We start from the raw sequence: 20,036 nt of genomic DNA, 5'->3' as shown, positions 1-20,036 counted from the left end.
TCACATGTATTGAGGTACTCATTTATGGACAAAAAGTGGTAGCACTATTTTGCATTTGGAGCCAAAGTCTTCTCTATTGAAAATGTCTCAATTTTTTATAACAAGAATCAGCTTGCTAATTGAAGAATTCAAATGCAAGTAGAAATAAATACCTTATCTATGTTTTTCTCTATTAATTGCAAGCTTTCCGAAAAACTAGCACTTATATTTTCACATTCAGGCTGAGTTTTTATTTGTGAAATCTAATTTAAAATGGATTAACTAAAGCATCACAGATGACTGTAGGGACATTTACATTGTGAACATCTGATTAATGATGATTTAATATAACTTGATTAGGAACAGTTGCAAGATAAACAGAAATGAATTCTGTTCACTGGAATGGAACATCTGTCTGGGGTTTGCACAATGCAGGCACAAATTCTGAGTCTTCCAATGGTTCAAAACACCATAGACAGCTATTGCCATGAAAAAGTTAATTAAAATTTAATTTGGAATTCAGAAAATTTATTTTGTCCTCAAAGTGCAATTATTTGGTAGTGTTAAGGTTAGAACTAATAAACACTATGAATTCTTGTTTGTTTTTTGCTAGAACAGGCAATCACAATTTTTATATCAGCACCCAGTAAGACACTAAGAATTCTACGAAATAAATACCAACTTCACAGCCCTGCATAAGTCATTCATTCTATTCAGACCAGCTACAAACATCATATAGGGAAAATGACTCGTGGTTATTGCCATTTGGGAGTTCTTGCTCATTAGTACTTAAATGGTCTAAGATCTCACCAAAGTAATTTGGACTGATGTAGATTTATAAATGTAAAATAGTAGGCCTTCCAGAATGATTCCTTAAAGGATTTTTTTTTTTAATTCCACAGATAAGAATGTCTCTTCCGGTTTATCTTAATGCAATGTGGAATACCAACACATCTACCTTCTCATACCTCTGAAAGAGCTAAAACAGGCAGCCTATAGACCACATATTTAACTCGAGAGCAGACAGCTCCCAGCGAACAAAAAAGAACTAAGATACTCTCCTCATTTCTCCATTTTAGATTAAAAACTATTTTAAAGTAGTTTCTTTCCTTTAACATTCAGATGTGCTGCCAGAGAGCTTTTCAATTATGGGCAGAACAAGACCAGTTCTAAAGGAGAAGAGTTGCAAGTAAAAAGTGAAGAAGATGAATTCTGGTTTGTAATCTGAGTTCTTTGATGTTCAGCAGACTTTTTTTTGGAAGATCAGTAATGAAAATATTGAAGATGTGTGGTGATGTATGTAACACCTCAGCCCTCTACATATGAAACATACATTTATTTTAATTCTAAGTATGACTAGACAAAGGCAAAGTAAACTGCTTTTCAAGAATTAGGACATCTTATTTTACTTTGTCTTACTAGCAAACCCAAATAAATTTGGTTTAATTAAAACAAATCTTACAGAAAGCCAGCATAACAGTGAGAATTAAAAAAAAAAAGAAAAAGAACACAGAGAAGTTGATTTTTGAAGTTGGTTCATTCCAGTAGTATTTCAACTACTGAAAAATGTGTTTGGATTTCACTTTAAAAATACCTGAGTTTGCAGCTTTGTACAAGCTGTGTTATGCAATTCATGTTATGATTTTCTCTACCAAATAGTCTTCTAACATGTTTTCCCCCGTGAAGTAACTGCCCACTTTCAATCACCTCAATTCTCTGTTTTATTCCTGGCAAGTTACCTGTTTTGAGCTCTTTTAAGATAAGGCATTTATCATTCACATTACTTTTTTGGTCCTATGTCTAAAGCGGGACCAGCACCATAAACAGTATCAAACTCACCAATAACAAACACAGGGATTAAAATCATCTTCCAGTCACAAAGTCAAACCTGTAAACCTCAAAAGGGGTGTAAACAGTTCTGCTGCACTGTTTTTCTGCTGTCATCCAACTCCATTCCAGGGCCAGTGCTTTCCAGGCTATTAGTGTCTTTCACAGTTGGTTTCAGATTCGTAAATTGATGCTTGGTTGTATCAAGGATGCAAGTGATCCGATTGCTACAGTCTACTAAATGTTCATATTTGCAGCCTACTGTTGTTTACCATTGCACTAATACTTGGGTTTCCAAAATTTATTTTTAAACAATTGTTAAGCAGTTAAGTAGTACCAGTCCTACTTTTAATCTCTTCGGGAACCCATTCCAGCTATATCCATCCTATAGAAACACCACAAGCTTACTGCTTTTGGCGTGTCATTAATTCAGTATTTATCCCAGACTCTCTCTGCTCCCTGTCTCACCTGCACACAGAACAGCACCTGCCTCCACTGAGGCCTGTCAGGTTTAATCAGCACGAGCAAGGGGAAGGTGCATGTCTGTCTGTTCTCCCTGCACAGAATAACACAATTTAAAGACCAAGTGAGCACTAACCTAGTGCAAGCAACTAAGCAGGGAGCTGGCAAACAGCACCTTGGAGTACTTATGTGCTCTTCCTCGCTTCATTTAATATTGCACAGATTTTCACCAAAGAGCAAGAACAGCATGAGATAACTCTTAATAAATGCTAATTATACAAGTATGCCCAGTAGTTTAATTAAAGCAGGACATTTACAAACTTCTCGATGTGCTGCTGAAAAAAAACCCAACAACAAAACTAACATTGCATTTATCCAGAATAAATGATTACTGAGATTTTTTTTAAAAAGAAAATATTCAGGTTTTGTTTGACTCTTGTGTGAGAAAGGATTTCTAGGGAAGACACGCAGAAGTGAAGCCTGAGTCTTTCATAAGCTGCCTACAAGAGCAAGCAATAGGATTATTACCTGTATTTCATGGAAGCTAAGAAAAACTCCCAAGTTCAGCAGCTTTACTGCCAGGGAAAGATCATCATCCTCTACTGAGTTCCTTCTCCCTTGTAGCCAGTCTTAACTGTGTATCCACACAAGTCTGTACTCAAAGAACAGTTTTGTGCCAAAAATGCCAAGATATTAGCTACATGAGCGAGAACTTATGATAATAAAAGGTATGACATAAAATTATGAGAAGGAACATTCCATAGGTCTTAAAGTGCTGAGAAGCGCTGAAATATTTACAATTTAGTTAACCACTGTTCTTCGTACATCAGTGTTTAATTAATAATGGTCTTCAGAAATAATAAGCAATGTAACTTTAAGTATATTCTGAATTGAAATATGCCTAAACCACAGATTGTCCAAGATCAATATCACAATACTGACTTTGGCCTTGCATTTATATAGAGAATTGTTACTTTATAAAATATATGTGTAGCATGTGTCCATTCCTTTCTGTCTAGGCTTAAATACTTGACACACAACACAATCACCACTTCATCACAACATAAATTTGAAATAAAACAAGAAATCTTGCCCGTGGTCTTAAACATAAAACTTTATTTACTTAGCACATGAAATGAATTATGATTAAAATCATGCAGATATTCAGACTGCAAAACAAAATACTTCAAATACAATTGCATGTTTAAAATTTACTCAGTCAAATATCTACTTTGAGGTAAAAATGTGATATACTGAGAAATTATAACCTTAGCATAAATAAACAAATATTGATATTTTCAGAACAAAATAATCAGTGAAAACAGCAATTTTTAAAACATATATCAGTACAAGAGAAACAGCCCATTTAGCTTTCATTTAAGTGTGATCCACTTGTCTGATACAAATCTCCAAATACTATAAAACTGTATACTACTAAAGCACAGCAGACAGTTGTCCCCCAACACAAAACTCCTACCTGTTTACTGCAGTATTGAGGCAAGTTATTTGAAAAAATATATAATTTGAAAGATTAAGGGCTTTAATTATACAGCTTCCAAACAAGAATACTGAAAGCTGTACAACCAAATCCTCATTGAATAATACAAAATGCCTTTGGTCAAAATTCCCAATATTAAGACCTGAAATTCAGGTCAAAAATACATGACCAATTAACATGTTTATGCTGTCACTGGCACGCACAAAAGCAGATAAGTTCTGTGTTTGTGCACCTTGGTGTATTTTTGTTTGGGGTTATTTAAGTAACTGTGCAAAGAATCACGTAGCTGCACAGGTTTCAACCGAATACACAGATTCAAAGTGACCACAAGCCTTCTCCAAATCACATCATTTCCCCAGATCACAGTGGTCTCTCACATTTCTCTAACTTCAAGAAGAAAGAAATTCTTATTTGTTTTCATCACAAGTAGAACAATGAGAATACCAGTAAGAACAACCTGCTATAGTCTGCAATAGTTCAGGTTTGCATCTCCTGGACTGATTCACTCATACGAGTAACGATGGAAGGAAAAGGACAGAAAAACTAGAATATAAATATTATACTGCACCATGAAACACTACAAATAGAATATACAAAAATTACATTAGGGCATTAATTATCTGTAAACCTATTAAAAAGAACACCTTAATACAATTTGGAAGGTAAACATAACCTACAGTCTAAGTTTTCAAATGGCTGTTTGTCAATGCAGCATAGAACATTTCCATAGTGCAAATCTTACCAATTCTATGAAAGATACTGTCCCATTCAGCAAAATGCTCCTTTCCCCACCCCTCTCAAAATAATGATTCGAAGTCCTATCTCATTTCACATTTAGTACAAGATGTGGTTTGAAACATACTAACAAATGAAAGTTTAATTTTAACACTGAAAAAAAGCTGAATAATGTTGAGAATTAAAATAAAAAAGGTAGATATGTTACAGCTGGAAGACATGAAATCCAAAAATCTGATCCCTGGAAATGAGGAAATAAAAAGACACTGATATTTCCTTTCTTTCATCTGTTGGAAACATATTGTATGACAATACAGCAGGGTCTCTATATTGTACAACAACCATAAGATTACTTTAATTGCTGAAGAATCACAGTGTTAAGTATATCTGCTTCTTGTAGTGTCAGGCTTTCATCTGTTAGCTCTTTATTTGGAAAGGTAGTCACAAGAACAAAATCAGTTGTTGCAAAGGCTGGACGGGACTGGATAATGAAATCTCGAATGTGCTTAATCCTGTGAAAAGGATATGGACATGAAAACTGTGTATGATTTCATTTTGATATATATCTGTACATTAAGATGATCAGACAACACAAAACCGTCAAACAGACTAAACCATTAAGTCCTAGATTTCACATTTCAATTTGATCCAGATGACTAATGACTGTAGCCTACAAAAATTTTCTGATTTTTGTAAAAAACATCCTGAAAAATTAAAATGAATGTTGCTTGTTTTCTCATATAACAGAAACAAAATTTGCAACATGGAGTATATTACAAACTGATACCTAACACAGAAAGTCAAGTAATTTCACCATCACTATCAAAAATTTCATTATTAATTCACAGAATCACATAATATGCTGAGTTGGAAAGGACCCATAAGGACCATCAAGTCCAACCCTCAGCCCTGCACAAGACCATACCCAAGAGTCAGATCATGTTACTGTATTCCAAAAAGATGAAATTATTAATGGAAGGAGGAATCTTAAAACATATGGTCACACTGAAGAGAAAGCAGGGGGGCATTATTAATGCATTTCAATAGCAAGAGGTTTCCCCTACTTTCACTTGGCCCTTCTGAACAATAGTTAACAAAACCATCGCATGAACAGCATAACAGTAATAATTTAATTTTATAAGACATGGATGAAGAAAATAGTATTTTAGAGATAAAAATCTGAAATTTGAGGTTTCTCCCCTATGACATTAAGTTGAGAATAAATCTTTGAACATCTTTTGTAACTACTAAGTTGGCAGATTTATTGTAGCCAATAAGCAGGGACTTCAGCTTTCTATCAGTCTTCAAGGCCTTTGAGATAAGCAATGCACTTTAGTAGCTGGTTTTGATCATGCATAAGTCAAGGATAACTAAAAAGATTCGCAGCTAAAAGAAAGTTAATAATGACTAAAATAAGTTCCTCTCAATACACCCTTGGTTACAGATGTTACTGGCAAGTTTACCACTTTGACCCTTTCATGCAGACAGAAGAACACACAGCATGGCTACAGAGGCTCCCAATGAGCCCTAAGGTTTCTCTGAGTCACTTCTGCAGAGGTGCTGTGAGGAAAGGATCTGTGCCTGTACTGTCAGCTTACATTATCAGGTCTGCTAAAGTATCAAAAATTATTGCTGTATCTTCCTCCCTATTGGTATCTCAGCTAAAATTGCCTCATTGTTGTCTGCGTATATTGTCAGGTGAAGGAAGCCACACATTGTCCTTATTCTAAGCAAGAAGGAAAAGAAGGAAACAGGTGAACTGCCCATGTAAAAATATTAACATGGAACTGCTAAGACCACTTCCAAGTCAGGATTCAAGTTTCACCTGTGCTCTAACACAGTGGTGCAGATTTCAAATCAAGGCTGGCTTGAATTCTGTTTAAGCGTTGGTGGACTACTGCCCAAATCTCTGCCCACAGTTCTCTCAGCCACGTAGTAGAAAGCAGAGCTTTGCAGAACCTTGTACTAAATCAACCTCTTAGGTAAATAAATGGGGTTGGCCAACACCATTTGTGGCACTGCCCCAACAATGTCAATAAAATTGGTGGCAAGCTCTAATCAGAGCAAGCAAGCTACTAACAGATCTAAAAACCCCACCAAATTCCCACATTGCCACATTAGGAGTTGACCATCCAAAACAAAACAAAAGTTGGTTCTCAGTATTATGTGCAGTCCACTGCTGGAATAGCAAATAAACATGTTGTGTCTCCCTTCTGCAAATGGGCTGCAGTCCACATTTAGAACCCATGTCATGTTTAGCCACGCTCTTAAGTATAACAAGGTAGAAAGCTGGAGCTCTTGATTATGGGCCACAGGATTTCTCTGCCCAAAGTGTGGACTATATTCCACATTTTGGAATATATATTTCCACCATATTTTATTGCAAAAACACTTTGCAATAAAGTGTTTTCACAGTGTTTTCTGAGTCATCCACCTGCTCCTCCTAAGAAAGGCTCAGGGTTGGGATGACTACATAGTAGGGCTGTCCAGATTTCAGTCATCCTGAGAACAGTCATGGCTTGTGCTGTGTCCTTAAAAAAATCACTGGACATAATTGGTTATAGAAGGTTCTGACTTTGCAGTTAGCAAATATCTTGTGTTTTCAAATACAGAATTTTGCTTTGACAGTCAATTTATCAGTATATCCATGTAATGAAATGACACAGAGCTATACATTTCAGTGAAGCTCTACTTCCCCCTTTTTGATGCCTTGCTGATACTCATTTAATGACATAACACAAACTTATCAAAACAGTTACTGTTACCTGCATTGATGCAGAACAAATTTACCTGTGTGTTTGATTAAATCTTTGTATTAATCGGCTTCCATCTGCTAATCTAATTTGAATTTTAGTTGCTGGCATGGAATCATCAATCAGAACAGGTGCATTAAGAATGGATTTCTCCTCCTCCTCTGGGGAAGAAGGCGTGCTGACTATTTCAGGTGTAAGGCTAAAAAATTGGAAAAAACCCCCCAAACAAACCAGTTGTTACTAATCAAGTCAAACCAGAACTGAATTTTTCAGTTGTGTTTTTCACTGAATAACTACCATGTACAGCTAGTACAAATGAGCAATGAAAATTTTCTCAGAGTTATCTGAACCAAGTATAAATATGGCTTTTCTAATAGACAGAAATAATGCTTTTGTAGTTTCTTGTCAATGATTGCAATATTTCATATTTATTTGCCTTATAATTCTGATATCATTGCATTTGCATGATTTTAAATAGGTAACCAAGTACAAACAGAACTATATTTGTTTATGCTTACGGAGCATGAAATGACAAATGCCTCTGATACTAAGACTCATATATCATACATATCTCCTGGACTATATTAAAAAATAATCATACACCATTATAGTGCACTAAACTGACACAAACTGCTTTAGGAATTGCTTTCATATTCTGAGCATTCCTCACCCTTTTGGAGCACAAATGATATTAACAAGACATTGATAACCACCACAGAGCATGTGGACTTTTTTACAGTTAGTACAGATAAATATAGCTCTGATTGGAGATAACCATTTGGCTCCTCCTTTTATTGCTTACATACCTGAGACTTCATCAGCTACCCAAACAAACAAAAATGCCACACAACTGGGTGCACATTGTCTTATATGTGAAACCTCCTCTCTTGCCCAGCTATTTTCTTCAACAATATGGGCAAGTGCTCAGGCGAAGAAGTTATCATATACAATTGTTCCCCATTTCACCTCTACAAGAGCTTACCCCCTTCTCAGTTTTACTGAGCATACTTCCTCCTTTTTAAAAAGATGGAAATAGATTAGAAACAGTAAAGAATCATCTATTGAATTAAATTACTTGAAGAAGCACATCAGTAATACCTTTTTTGGGCAATCAAATATATTATATGAATAAATGCAATGATGACCAGAAACCTAGAATTATGTACAGTTCAACAATTAATATCAAGTCAGCTGGATAAGATGCTTCAAAGGCTATAATTGTTAAGGGAAAAAGCTGACAATTGGCAGAGCTGAGGTCACATTACTGTTTACTCTGACCAACCTGGGTGAACAGAAATTATGCACTTTTGGACAAAATAGTCTGAAATTTTCAGTCACAGGAATGAAACAGGATATGAATACAGAGCACAGAATAGAAAATCTAGCTTTTTTCACCTTCCAAGTTTTTGTCCTTCACCACTGAAAGCTTTGAAGCGCAGTCTGGGCTTCACATATTCTTGTTCTTGGTGATCTTCCATATCCAAATTAACCTGGCCACCATGAACAAGTCGCTGCAGTTCCATAGGAATTTCCCTTAATTAAAAAGATAAAAGATTTCCCAATTACATTCTGAACTGCAAAATGAAATTATACAAAATGTACACACACAGTATGAGTCAATATTAATAGTATGTTTAGTTTGAAAGTTACACTCAATTGTTTTATGAATCAATTTCATTGTAAAGGAAGGAAAAAAAAAATCAGTGAGCTGACAGTCAAAACCTAAAATACACTGACAGTCAAAACACAAAATGAGCAAACAAAATATGTGAAACTAAAAGCTGCAGTAACAAGTACTATTGAGACTTAAACCACCAGAGGAACCAAAGTATTCCAAATTTTTAAATACCCCATGCATACATGTTATGAGTGCAGGCAGAGAAGAAGCCTGGAGCTTTTAATAATTATAAACATGTGGAGAAAGCATTTTTCTTCACTTCACTTGAAAGTCATCCATCAAACAAGTTGCCATTTTAACTTACCCTCTTTTAACAGACTCAAGAAACTGAGCATTTATTGGGTCTGAATAGGATCTCAACTCGCCATCATCTAAACTGAAGCCATTCCTCCATAGTTTCAGCAAAATTTGAACCTATGAAGTTTAAACAGTGAAATAAAAAAAGAAGTGAAGACAGACACAAACAAAGCAGTACAATTTCATACAGATTAGTTATACAAGCCTTGATCTACACTTAACACATTTTGTACCAGATCACAAACAAGAATGAAAATGACAATATAAGAACAGAGCACTGGACTGTAACTGTCATTGTTAAATTTTTTTTAAAAAAGTAAATAACTACTATCTACTTCGAGACCACTTTTACACATGGGGAAAAAAATCTCTTAATGTCCTATCCATGACATAAAGTATGATACAGTGACTGCATCTTCACAGTGTTCCAATTACTTTTAAAAGCAGTACACATTTTTGTTGATAATTAAGAAATAAACCCATAAAATTACAAATTACTGCTGATACTGCCAAAACTACTCTTTCCTCAAATTATAACATGCTGAGCTCCACTGAATTTGATACTAGCTCCCTTCAGTTCAAACGCTGGGAATCCAGGAAATCAGCCTCCTTCCCTCCCTACTTATTTTGCGACATATAAGGTCCAGCCAGAGCCTTTCAGCTTCAGAGCCTGTACCTCTTCCTCACAACTGCCTGGAAGACCAGCATAACTACCCTTCCCTAGCCAGTAAAACTGCCCTTCCTTTAGAAAACTACCCCTGCTCCCAGTTACAGTAAGCCCACTGCAACAGGTTTCTGGCTGAGTACAGATGACTATTACTTGGAGAGTAGAAGGATTACTTAGTAGAGTAGAAAGTAGCAGTTCCTGGTGACATGATAGCACCACCCAGCCAGAACCACATCCTTACTCAACTCTTGGCCTTACTTATTTCTTGGGTTTGTTTCTAAATGAGCTTAACACTTTCTCCAGCCATTCACAAAAATGTCAAAGTGCAGAGAACTTTGTTTCTTCTCACCCTCTTCCTCACATTCTGCTTTTTAATTGATAGGAAAGAAAGGCCACACAATGACAAAAGGCCTCCAACATGCTGCTTCACCTTTCCTAGAATACAACAATGTCCTCCAGTTTCAGACTGGCTACTATGTGAGCCACAAGAAGAATCATTTCCCAGGAGGATTAAAATGTCACCATAGCAAAGAGAATGCAGAACAACACCTGGTGGAAAGTAACTGAAAGGAAGGTGTGCTAAGAATTTCAAAGTAATTTACAATGAACATCTGTTCTCTTCGGACACTTTAACAATTTTTACTTAACACATCTAATATTTAGGTATTATTTTTTGCTCATAGACATAGTTACAGTAATACTGGCATTTAAAGTTGTAAACAGGCATCTGTTGGAGGTTCTGTTTTCTGCTATCCAGAATTTTACTTACATCTTGATTTTCTCCAAATATGTATTCAGAGTGCTTTTGTGATGAGTCACCCAATCTATATCCACCACCAGAAAATGACTGAAAAAAATACATAGAAAAGCTTAATTGAAATAATTATCGGAAACAGTTTATTAAAATTCTTATCTAGGTGTAAAAAAAAAGCATCCACAAACTTGCTCCTGTGATAAAACCCAAATACTCTGTTATAACATGTATTTTCTCAGCGGAAAATTATACCTAGTAAGCATAATCAGGCTAGGCAAGCTTTGTGTGATGCATTTCAGTTTCTATTCTGTACACTTTTTCAAACATAAGAATCAAAGAATAGTTTGGGTTGGAAGAGACCTTTAAAGGTCACCTAGACCAACTGCTCCCCTGCAACAAGCAGGAACATCTTCAACTAGAACACATTGCTCAGAGCCCCATCCAACCTGATTTTGAATGTTTCCAGGGATGGGGCATCCATGAACACCCTGGGTAACCTGATCCAGTGTTTTACTACACTTGTAAAAAATTTCTTTCTTATATCTAGACTGAATCTACACTCAGAGTTTAAAACCATTACCTCTTGTCCTATCAACACAGTCTCTACTAAAAAGTCTGTCCTCATCTTTCTTATAGGCCCCCTTTAAGTACTGGAAGGCTGCAATAACGTCTTCCCAGAGCCTTCTCTTCTCCAGGCTGAACAACCAGCCTGTCCTCACAGGAGAGATGCTCTATGTTTCTGATTATTTTTGTGGCCTTCCTCAGGAGTCACTCTAACAGGTCCATGTTCTTCCTGTGCTGAGGACACCAGAGCTGGATGCAGTACTCCAGGTGATGTCTCACACCTGGAGTGAAGTACAGCAGCAGAATCACCTCCCTCACCCTGCTGGCCACGCTTCTTGTGATGCAGCCCAGGATATGTTTGGCTTTCTAGGCTGTGAGTCCACATTGCTGGGTTGTGTCTAACTTTTCATCCACCAGTACCCCAGGTCCAACCCCACAGAGGTGCTCTCAATCTGTTCATGTCTCAACCTGTATTGATACTGGGGGTTGCCCCGATATAGGTGCAGCACTTTGCACTTGGTCTTGTTGACCTCATGAGGTTCCCATGGGTCCACTTCTCCAGCTTGTCCAGGTTCCCCTGGATGGCATCCCATCCCTCAGGCACGTCAACCACAACACTCAGTCTGGTGTCGTCTGCAAACTTGCTGAGGGTGCACTTGATCCCACTGTCTGTGCTACTGATGAAGGTATTGAGCAGCACCTATCCCAACACGGATACCATCTCCATCTGGACACTGAACTGTTGACCACTACCCTCTAGAGCAATTCTACAGGTAAGAGATTTTGATTTGGGATCCAAATTTAGTCTGGTTTCTTCTGTAATCAATTATAATTAAAAACAAAGCAAATAATTCCAGTTCATGGTGATGTCTAATGATTTCCTCTGAAATTGTTTGGTTCTTGCCCTGTTTATTTTCTAGATCAAGCTACTGGAGCACAGACAATAACACACAACTGTGCTGAGCAAACCCTCTGCTATTTGAAAACAACAAAAAGGTGGACTTGCTCTGATGTGGTTTGATGAGTTTCAGAGACACTAATGTAAAGAGAGATCAAAGCAGCTTTTAACTTTTACCTTAGCTTTACCGAAATCACCAGATGCTCTTGAGGCTTCATCTAACGGGACAGCCCCATGTTCTTTTGCTTCCTTGAAGAGTTCAGCAACAATTTTACTCGGATTACTGGAAGCCCCAGAAATCTGTAATCCTCTATATTCTGAGTCACCTGAATAAAATCTTTAGAGTAGTAATGTACATAAGCAACAATGCTTTAAATGACAAGCATAATTTTTATCTTTCCATCAAAAGAAAAAAAAATTAACAAAGAGACAAATTTGGCACAAAACCCTTTCATTCTGATCACAGAAATTTTCCATTTGGTTCTGACCTTCCCAGTAATCCAAGCAGCATGACACCAAAGACATTTCACTAATAACCAACCAGATCCCAGAGGTTAGAGAGCAGGGCCATATGTTATAAGTGAACACAGTCCTGATGCAGCCGTGCATCTTATGTGGATATCACTTGCTCACAGAAAGGCACATCTCCTCAGGGAAACTCCTGTGCATGGGACTGTGCCTGGGCTGGATAGAATACAGAGTCACAACTAATCTCACCTTGGCAGAACAAACATGAAACTTTTTCTGGAAAACCGGACCAGTGCCACAATTTGATTTTTTAATTCACAGATCTAGCATATTTCCACTCCTGCCAACACCAGCAATGGAAATTTTTAAATAACTTTAATTAACCTTTCAAGGCATTTTAAAACCTGCAGAAACTGCTGTGAAAGCTAATTTGTGGGTTCTTTTCTTCACCACAGTCCCATTACTAGCTTTTGAAGATGAAATGTTAAACTACAAATAATTCAAGATAGTTTGATAGTTCAAAACTGTATCTGCTTGATTATGAAGATCAAGATATTCCTTGAGTAGGGCATTATAATCTCTAAATACCAACAGAACAGATGCTGTAAAAAAATCTGTATATAAATACATAATCTGGCAAACCTGAGTGTTTTGTCTTTGATTACAGGAAACATTAATAACTAATAAGTGCTTCCTGTTTTTCTCAACATTTACATTTAACCACTTGGGGCAAGGTAAATCAATCCATGTGAAACTGTCTCTCAGACTAAGGACTTCAAAATGTGTTGACTCCACCACATTTTACAGTTACCAAAAAACCAGTATTAGGTATGAAGGTACTCTACAACCATAATGCTTTTATGATGTCACATAACTGTCAATCCCTTAGTAACATCTCCCTTTGTACATAAATCCATATTTATTATCTCAACTCCCATTTATATGGAAAATCTTTAATTATTAGATTTAAAAGAATGATAGTGGTAAGGAGATGAAACAAGAATTCTCATAACTGTCATTCATTCAAGAAAGGAAGTACTCAAATATTTGAACAAGGGATACAAAGAACAACTCAGGGTTTTTGAGAAAAGGCAAAAAATTTTTTGAGTGTAAGTTACAATTTTTACAACCACACAGTCACATGTTAAGGCATCACTACAGTCAGATTCTGCTAATAGTTTTACTATGGCTGTGTACTGCTAACACTTACTCTAACAAGTCACATGGCATCCCTGCAGTTACTAGCCCTTTGCAGGACAGACCTAGCTCACATGCATTTTGAAAACACAGGACGGACCAAAGTGTGAATGTGACAAAAACCCCAATCACTTTCACGATTGTTAATTTTTTATTTTTTTTTTTGGTTTAAAAATACCTTTGGTTTTCTTTGTCATCACTCATGCTTCTCTCTGGTTTTCTCAGCCTTCTAAGAGAATCCAATTTAAGACTGCCAAGAGAATAAAAGAAAATGCTTGAAGATGACTGGTACATACACTTTACTAAGTAATTTACACCTAACTTCTGAAACTAATTCCTTTTCAAAAACGAAGGATGTCAAGTTGTTCTGGTTTTTCTGGTCTTATCTTTTCCTTTTTTTTTTTTTTTTTTTTTGCCAAGGTACATAGCCATGAATGCTTCTCAATGAATAAGCAGGAAAGGGCACATGTATGGCAGAGTCATCCTGCAGTAACAGTTGGACTGGATGGTCATTGCAGGTCTATTCCAACTGAACTACTCTATTCTAGCATAGGTTATGCAGAATTCTGCTTTATGCCACTGGTGGTCCCACAGATAACACACGGTATATGCAAGCTCAACAGCTGTTTCAGAATCCAGGGTTGTTAGCTTGCACAATGCCAGGAAAAAGCTGTGCAGATATATGCTCTTATCCTGTAGGACCTGATAAAAATCATTAATATAAGACGTATATGAGGCAGCTAACTACCATGGGATAACGTACCTACAGCCTGCTACATGAGTAATGGCAGATCACTAGTTTAGATTTATGCAATTTTTCTGCTTTGAAATCACAGTGTAGCAGAGCTAGCCATTTCTTTTTAAAGTATCAGTCTTGATGAAACAATGTAATTCTGCATCTCAGTGAAGAATCTGCTTCTCATTATTTTCTCAGAAAAAAAAATTTATTATTATGGACGTAGATCATGTGCAGTAGAAACACTTTTAACCTTAGTTTCAATAATTTATTTTCTTCCTGTGTCGCACTGCAGGTTTTATGGGGTTTGTGTTTCTGTGCCCACAGTTGTAAGTTTCTCTAAGGAGCTCACACAACATGACAGTAGGGCTCAGAGGCATCTTCTACACCTGTAACTGTTGATGCCTTAAGCCCCTAATGTTTTTTTATTTTTCTAATATTTGTAAGCCTTGTAAGTTTTATAAAAGCAGCAACCCTCACTCCCTTGCATCCCTTTCCCCGTAGTACCCTTGTTTATACATTCCTTAACCCTCTTACCCCATTCTATGCTCCCTATATCACCCCTACTCCCGAATCCAGTAGAAATGTTTAGTCTTTTGTCAAGGCAAGGCCTAGATTGTTGGCAGAACAGCATATCAGGGCCTAAACCACAGAACATGGTCAAAAACTAGGTGACTATGAACCCTTTATGCTCTGATGATTGGGAAGACAGGATGAAGAGAGGGTCCCAAAATGCACCCCAGACCCATTTTCAGGGGGTGGACCCGGGGCGGTCCAGAGTAAAGGCCACAGGGTGGACACATCTGGGATTGGATGGAGGGTATTATAAAATGTAACCTCTCGGGCACAGGGGGCGTGTCTTGTAACATCTTTAGCCCTGGCAAAATAAACCCTTTCTTATCTCACCCCTAATTAACTGCTCCGGGAGATTTTCAGCACCTAAATCCCACGGCAACACTGTGGAAGGCAAGCTGAGGAGGTTACTTCAAGAGCAGCCCTATGTTTCCTTACAATTAATACACTGCTCATCTGAGAGCAAACTGAAGTCTACTACAATAAAAATCTCGTTTTGGACACCATGCATAGCTGCCATCTCTTCTTCTCAGACAGATTCCAGTGTGATTGCCAACAAAGATCACATGTGTGCCAACTATCACACTGAAGTATTTGAGAAATGGTACTTCCTTTGGTTGGGAGTAGGAAGTTTAAACTTCACGATACGTATCTGCAAATGAAGCTGTTTGCTTACTTGTTTGCAAATTTTGTTCTGTGTAGCTGATTAGTCAACTGAAGTGGTTTCACCAAAACAAAAAAAAAAAAAGTCACCAAAACAGGTATTATTTTCCAAGTGTCACACATTTTGCTAAAATTTCTCTTCCTGAAGAGATCTGAATTTATAGATGCACTTGAAGGATGATTCTGGTGACTATGATCTTTTCTTTTACTCCTTTAACACAGAGATCCATACTGGCAGCAGCAATTAAAAGACAAGACAAATACAAGATTTGTTATGGCATCACTGACAGTAATGATGTAAAAACTTCTCTTCTTCACATGACTTAAAATTAATTAAAAACTGGCAAAATTTCTTTATAAAAAATTCAAGACTACACAGAATCTTCAAATGCTATGTGAACTGCAAACACTGCAGGCTAGCAAAACCTGGATTTGTATATAGATATGTGTTTTTCCTTCCACCTGCCCAACCCAGACAAATTAATTAAGAAGTCTTTCTTATTTCTGTCACCCCATAGCTGCCTACTAATGCACCTACTAATAATTTTCCAAATTACTATTTGTCTCATCGGGTACTGACAAAAACACAACACTGAAAGCAGCTCACTTGCAAGTTTCACACAAACAACTATGTGCTGAATTCTGAAGAAGCCAGTAACTGCAGTATTTTTCCGACAGCAAATTTCCAAATTCTGTCTGTGTAAACAAAGCCTAACTCTGCATTTCACTTACAGCATCTTAGTCTTATCTGAATTGGGTTTAAAGTGGTTTGGAATTCCTGGAATACCATATATCTCAAAGGCTCTTAAATAAATACAATTTAGAAAGCATTCTGAGAAGACAGACAATGCATTATTGCAGGAATTCAAAATTCTGGATTATGAACTGCTTTAGATTGTTTTTTATATAAGGAGGGGAACAAGTAAGCATGCTGAAGTTTTGTGAACTAATATAGCACCTATCCCCACTTTTCTGAAGCACAAAGCATGTCTCACCTCTGTGATACTTTTGTGTTACTGATCTTTGTAGCTGTTGGTTTGTCAGAACACAATGACTGCCTTTTAGCTTCATCTTCGTATAACTCTGCCAAGGCCAGCTGTAGGAAACAGAACTCTTTTTAGAAGTCTGCAACTCTAGAACTATATGTTGAACAGAAATAAGACAAAAATTAATGTGAAATGTGCATCTCTCCAGAAAATTAGAAACATCAATGTGAGAAACCTCAACTAAAATTCAGCTTCCTTTCTGCTTTATGAAAAAACCCCCACACAATGCTTAAATGCCATTCTGATTTGCAACTTGTACTCTGCTGTCACCTTCTTCACACTGCTTCACTAGCTACATTAAGCCTGTATCAGATTCAGAATCACAGAGTATATACACAGGTAGATATTAAGCATGAGCTCATTAATGTTAACAAGTTAAAATAGCTACATAATCCTCTGATAAGACTGGGCAGCAAATAATAAATATTACAAACATTTTACATAGAAATTGAAAAAATGTAACTCAAATAAGCTTGTACTGGAATGAAGAATGAATTCAGCCTTGCTGGCTTGAATTCAAGACATCACTGCAAATACCCCAACAGCTTTTCCATAAAGATTCACTAAAAGCTGCCATATCACTGGTAAGTTCATTTTTAGGAACTTGTGCAAGGGACATCTAACATGCCATTTTTAGCAATCTTACTTTTGTCCTGAATACTTTGTTTGTCGAATCATCTTCAGTTTTGCACCCACACCATTTTGTTCACATTATGCAACTGATATCATACACATCAGAAAAGGTACTAGGCTGCAACTTCATTGCAGTTTTATGTTGAAGGAATACACATTAAAGTAAAATTGAACATCATCTGCCCTTCAAAACACACTGCTACGAACACAGAATATTAACCCCATATTATTGTGAGGCATTTTCTTCAGGGAAAAATATGAGCTGTGGAATTATACCCATTAAGAAAATGAAACTGAGTAAAAAGACAACTCAAGAAAACCACTAAAGACCCCCATTCTATCTGAGAAAACAAGCAAATACCTTTTAGATATGTAAAGCTGATGGAGTAAGTCACAGACATGTCCAAGAGCAGACACTAAACAGAATAGGCAAATATCTACCCTGTACCATCCCTAATCCAAAAACTCAGGGATGCTGAGGGAGCATAAAAGGGCATGGTCAGGCTTCTGTGCATTCCTCACACTGCATCTTTTACAGCGCCACGACAAATCAAGTACAGGGGTGGATGGATGGATGGTCAGCTACTCTGACCCAGGAGGGTACTTTCCTTGGGCTTTAGCACTTTATCCATAAGAATCAACCCAAAATGCTGGTCTGCTGCAGTTGACCAACACCTTATGAACCAAAAGTATCAACACAGACTTTATTACTGTTATATACTGTAACATATTGGCCTCATAAGCCACCAGTGTGCCTGTAGCAAATGTGGATAGTGCCTTCCCAAATCTTTGTTTGCGAAGCCCAGCCATGATATACTGTAACAGTAATAAGGCAATACTGGAGATTAATGCAACAATAATACTGAAGAAGAGAAGGCTCCACTAAGACCTCAGTGTGCCCTTTCAGCACTTAAAGGGGCTTATAAAAAAGACAGAGAGTGACTTTTTACACAGGTAGATAGTGATAGGACAAGGCAGAATGGTTTTAAACTAAAAGAGGAGAAATTTAAACTAGATGTTAGGAACAGATTCTTTACTCAGAGGGAAGTGAGGCACCAGAATGGGTTTCTCAGAGAATTTGTGGGTTTCCCAGAGAATTTCTGGATGTCCCATCCCTGGCAGTGTTCAAGGCCATGTTGGATGGGGCTCTGAGCAGATCGGTCTAGTGGAAGGTTCTCTGCACATGGCAGAGGGGTTGGAAGTAGATCTTTAGGCCCCTTCCAACCCAAATCATTCCATGATTGTAGCAAAATTAATGTCAGCAAGATGAAGATTACAATAGTAACCAAGGTAAAAAAAAAAAACCTATATCCATTTTTCTCTGTTAATTATGTACAATTAAATTAAACGGGCACTTTCAGTTACTAAACATTTCACCTGTTTTCCAATCGATTTGTTGCTCAAATATTTTGACCCTTCATGCAGTGTCAAAGTCACACACAAAAAAAGAATACTGCTAAAAGGGTTTGTAATACTGCTAAAAGGGTTTGTAATCAAGCCTTTAAATACCAGTGCTGAGTTACATTTGTGATCACACTCCACTCTTCCCATGTACGCCTGGGAAAAGGTCTTGTCGTTAGTCTTACACCACATCTGCGGAGACTGACACTGTCGTGCGGGAGGAGACATTCCTACCAAATAATTAGGAAATACAATGGCGCCAAAATAACTTCAAGCACAGTTAGAACCCAGGTACTGCAGTGTCGAGAGAGCCCCTCCAGTTACCTGAAGAGCTCCCGCCCAGTTCCACCCACCGTTTCCCAAGGGGCCTAGTGCTCTTCCAGGGGCATCCTTCCCATCCCAGCCTCAGAAGGGGCGTGGGCGGCAGAAGGATGGAAAGAGCCCACGCCGGGGCAGCCCCGGCTGGGAACCCACGCACCGACCACTCCCCTCAGGGCGGCCCGACGGAAGGCCTGAAGCACCCCCGGGGAAGGCCTGGGGAGCCCCCGAGGGGACGCGGCGCTCCGCCCCGCCCGGCCCCGCCCCGGCAGCGCGACGCCCACCGCCGCCCTCTCACCTGCAAATCCCGGGCGCTAGGCGGGCGGCCGCTGCTCCGGGGCTGCCGATCCCTGCGGCCGCCGGCGGCCCCGACCCTGGCCCCGGCCCCGGCCCCGGCCGCGGGCACGTCCCCGTCCCGCTGCGCGGGCGCTGCCCCGCCGTCCGCCATCTTTGGGAGGCGGTGGCGAGCGGCGGGCGGGGCGGGGCCAGCGCCCAGCGCGGCCGCCATGGCAACGGGAGGAGCAGCGCGGCGGGCACGGCACTGCCCCGAGCACCCCCGCCAGGGCCGGCTCCTCGGGCAGCAAAATTTCGCGCTGTTCGTGCGTTTCAGCAAACAAACATCAGCGTTTGTTGTTTGCGAATTGCATGGCTTTTCTGTCAGTTAGTACTCGCACCCCTCTTTGCTAGTTATATCTCTGGCTTCTCATGCCAGTTAGCCCGCAGGCGCAGTTCTTCCCTCTACTTAAATGTGGCGTCTGTTTCAAGTAGGTGGTCTGTGAGTCGGTGGTCGCGGCCTCTCACTGCTGGAATTACCTTTCCCAGAATCACAGAATCCGTGGTTGGAAAAGACCTCTGACATCATCGAGTCCAACCCATGACCGGACACCAC

The 20,036-nt window shown here is 38.6% G+C and overlaps 1 protein-coding gene across 2 annotated transcripts; it reads right to left on the bottom strand.

Moving 5' to 3' along the window:
• Nucleotides 1-3,363: 3,363 nt before the first annotated feature.
• Nucleotides 3,364-19,693, bottom strand: UBXN2B (UBX domain protein 2B). Of its 2 annotated transcripts, none has more exons than XM_027638874.1 (9): nt 19,446-19,693; nt 16,745-16,845; nt 13,956-14,027; nt 12,290-12,449; nt 10,666-10,743; nt 9,237-9,346; nt 8,650-8,787; nt 7,292-7,453; nt 3,364-5,013 (listed from the first exon to the last, which is right to left on the bottom strand). In XM_027638874.1, exons 1-9 carry the CDS (start codon nt 19,653-19,655, stop codon nt 4,851-4,853), a joined length of 1,194 nt encoding a protein of 397 aa, XP_027494675.1. In that variant the 5' UTR covers nt 19,656-19,693; the 3' UTR covers nt 3,364-4,850. The 2 variants fall into 2 exon arrangements, with proteins under 2 accessions (XP_027494675.1, XP_027494676.1); XM_027638875.1 differs by lacking the exon at nt 19,446-19,693 and adding an exon at nt 18,938-18,994.
• Nucleotides 19,694-20,036: the final 343 nt, after the last annotated feature.

Source organism: Corapipo altera, unplaced genomic scaffold (genome assembly GCF_003945725.1).
Source record: "Corapipo altera isolate COAL_440 unplaced genomic scaffold, ASM394572v1 49, whole genome shotgun sequence".
Classification (NCBI taxonomy): domain Eukaryota; kingdom Metazoa; phylum Chordata; class Aves; order Passeriformes; family Pipridae; genus Corapipo; species Corapipo altera.
This window is presented reverse-complemented; position numbering and strand designations above follow the sequence as displayed.

What these genes read in the sequence shown, in the direction of transcription:
- UBXN2B (XM_027638874.1), bottom strand. Translation starts at nt 19,655, where the DNA reads ATGGCGGCCGCGCTGGGCGCTGGCCCCGCCCCGCCCGCCGCTCGCCAC. An exon ending in CTAGCGCCCGGGATTTGCAG is followed by an intron (nt 16,846 to 19,445) that starts GTGAGAGGGCGG and finishes TGTTTCCTACAG; the next exon opens with CTGGCCTTGGCAGAGTTATA. An exon ending in GTGATTTCGGTAAAGCTAAG is followed by an intron (nt 10,744 to 12,289) that starts GTAAAAGTTAAA and finishes TATTTTTTTCAG; the next exon opens with TCATTTTCTGGTGGTGGATA.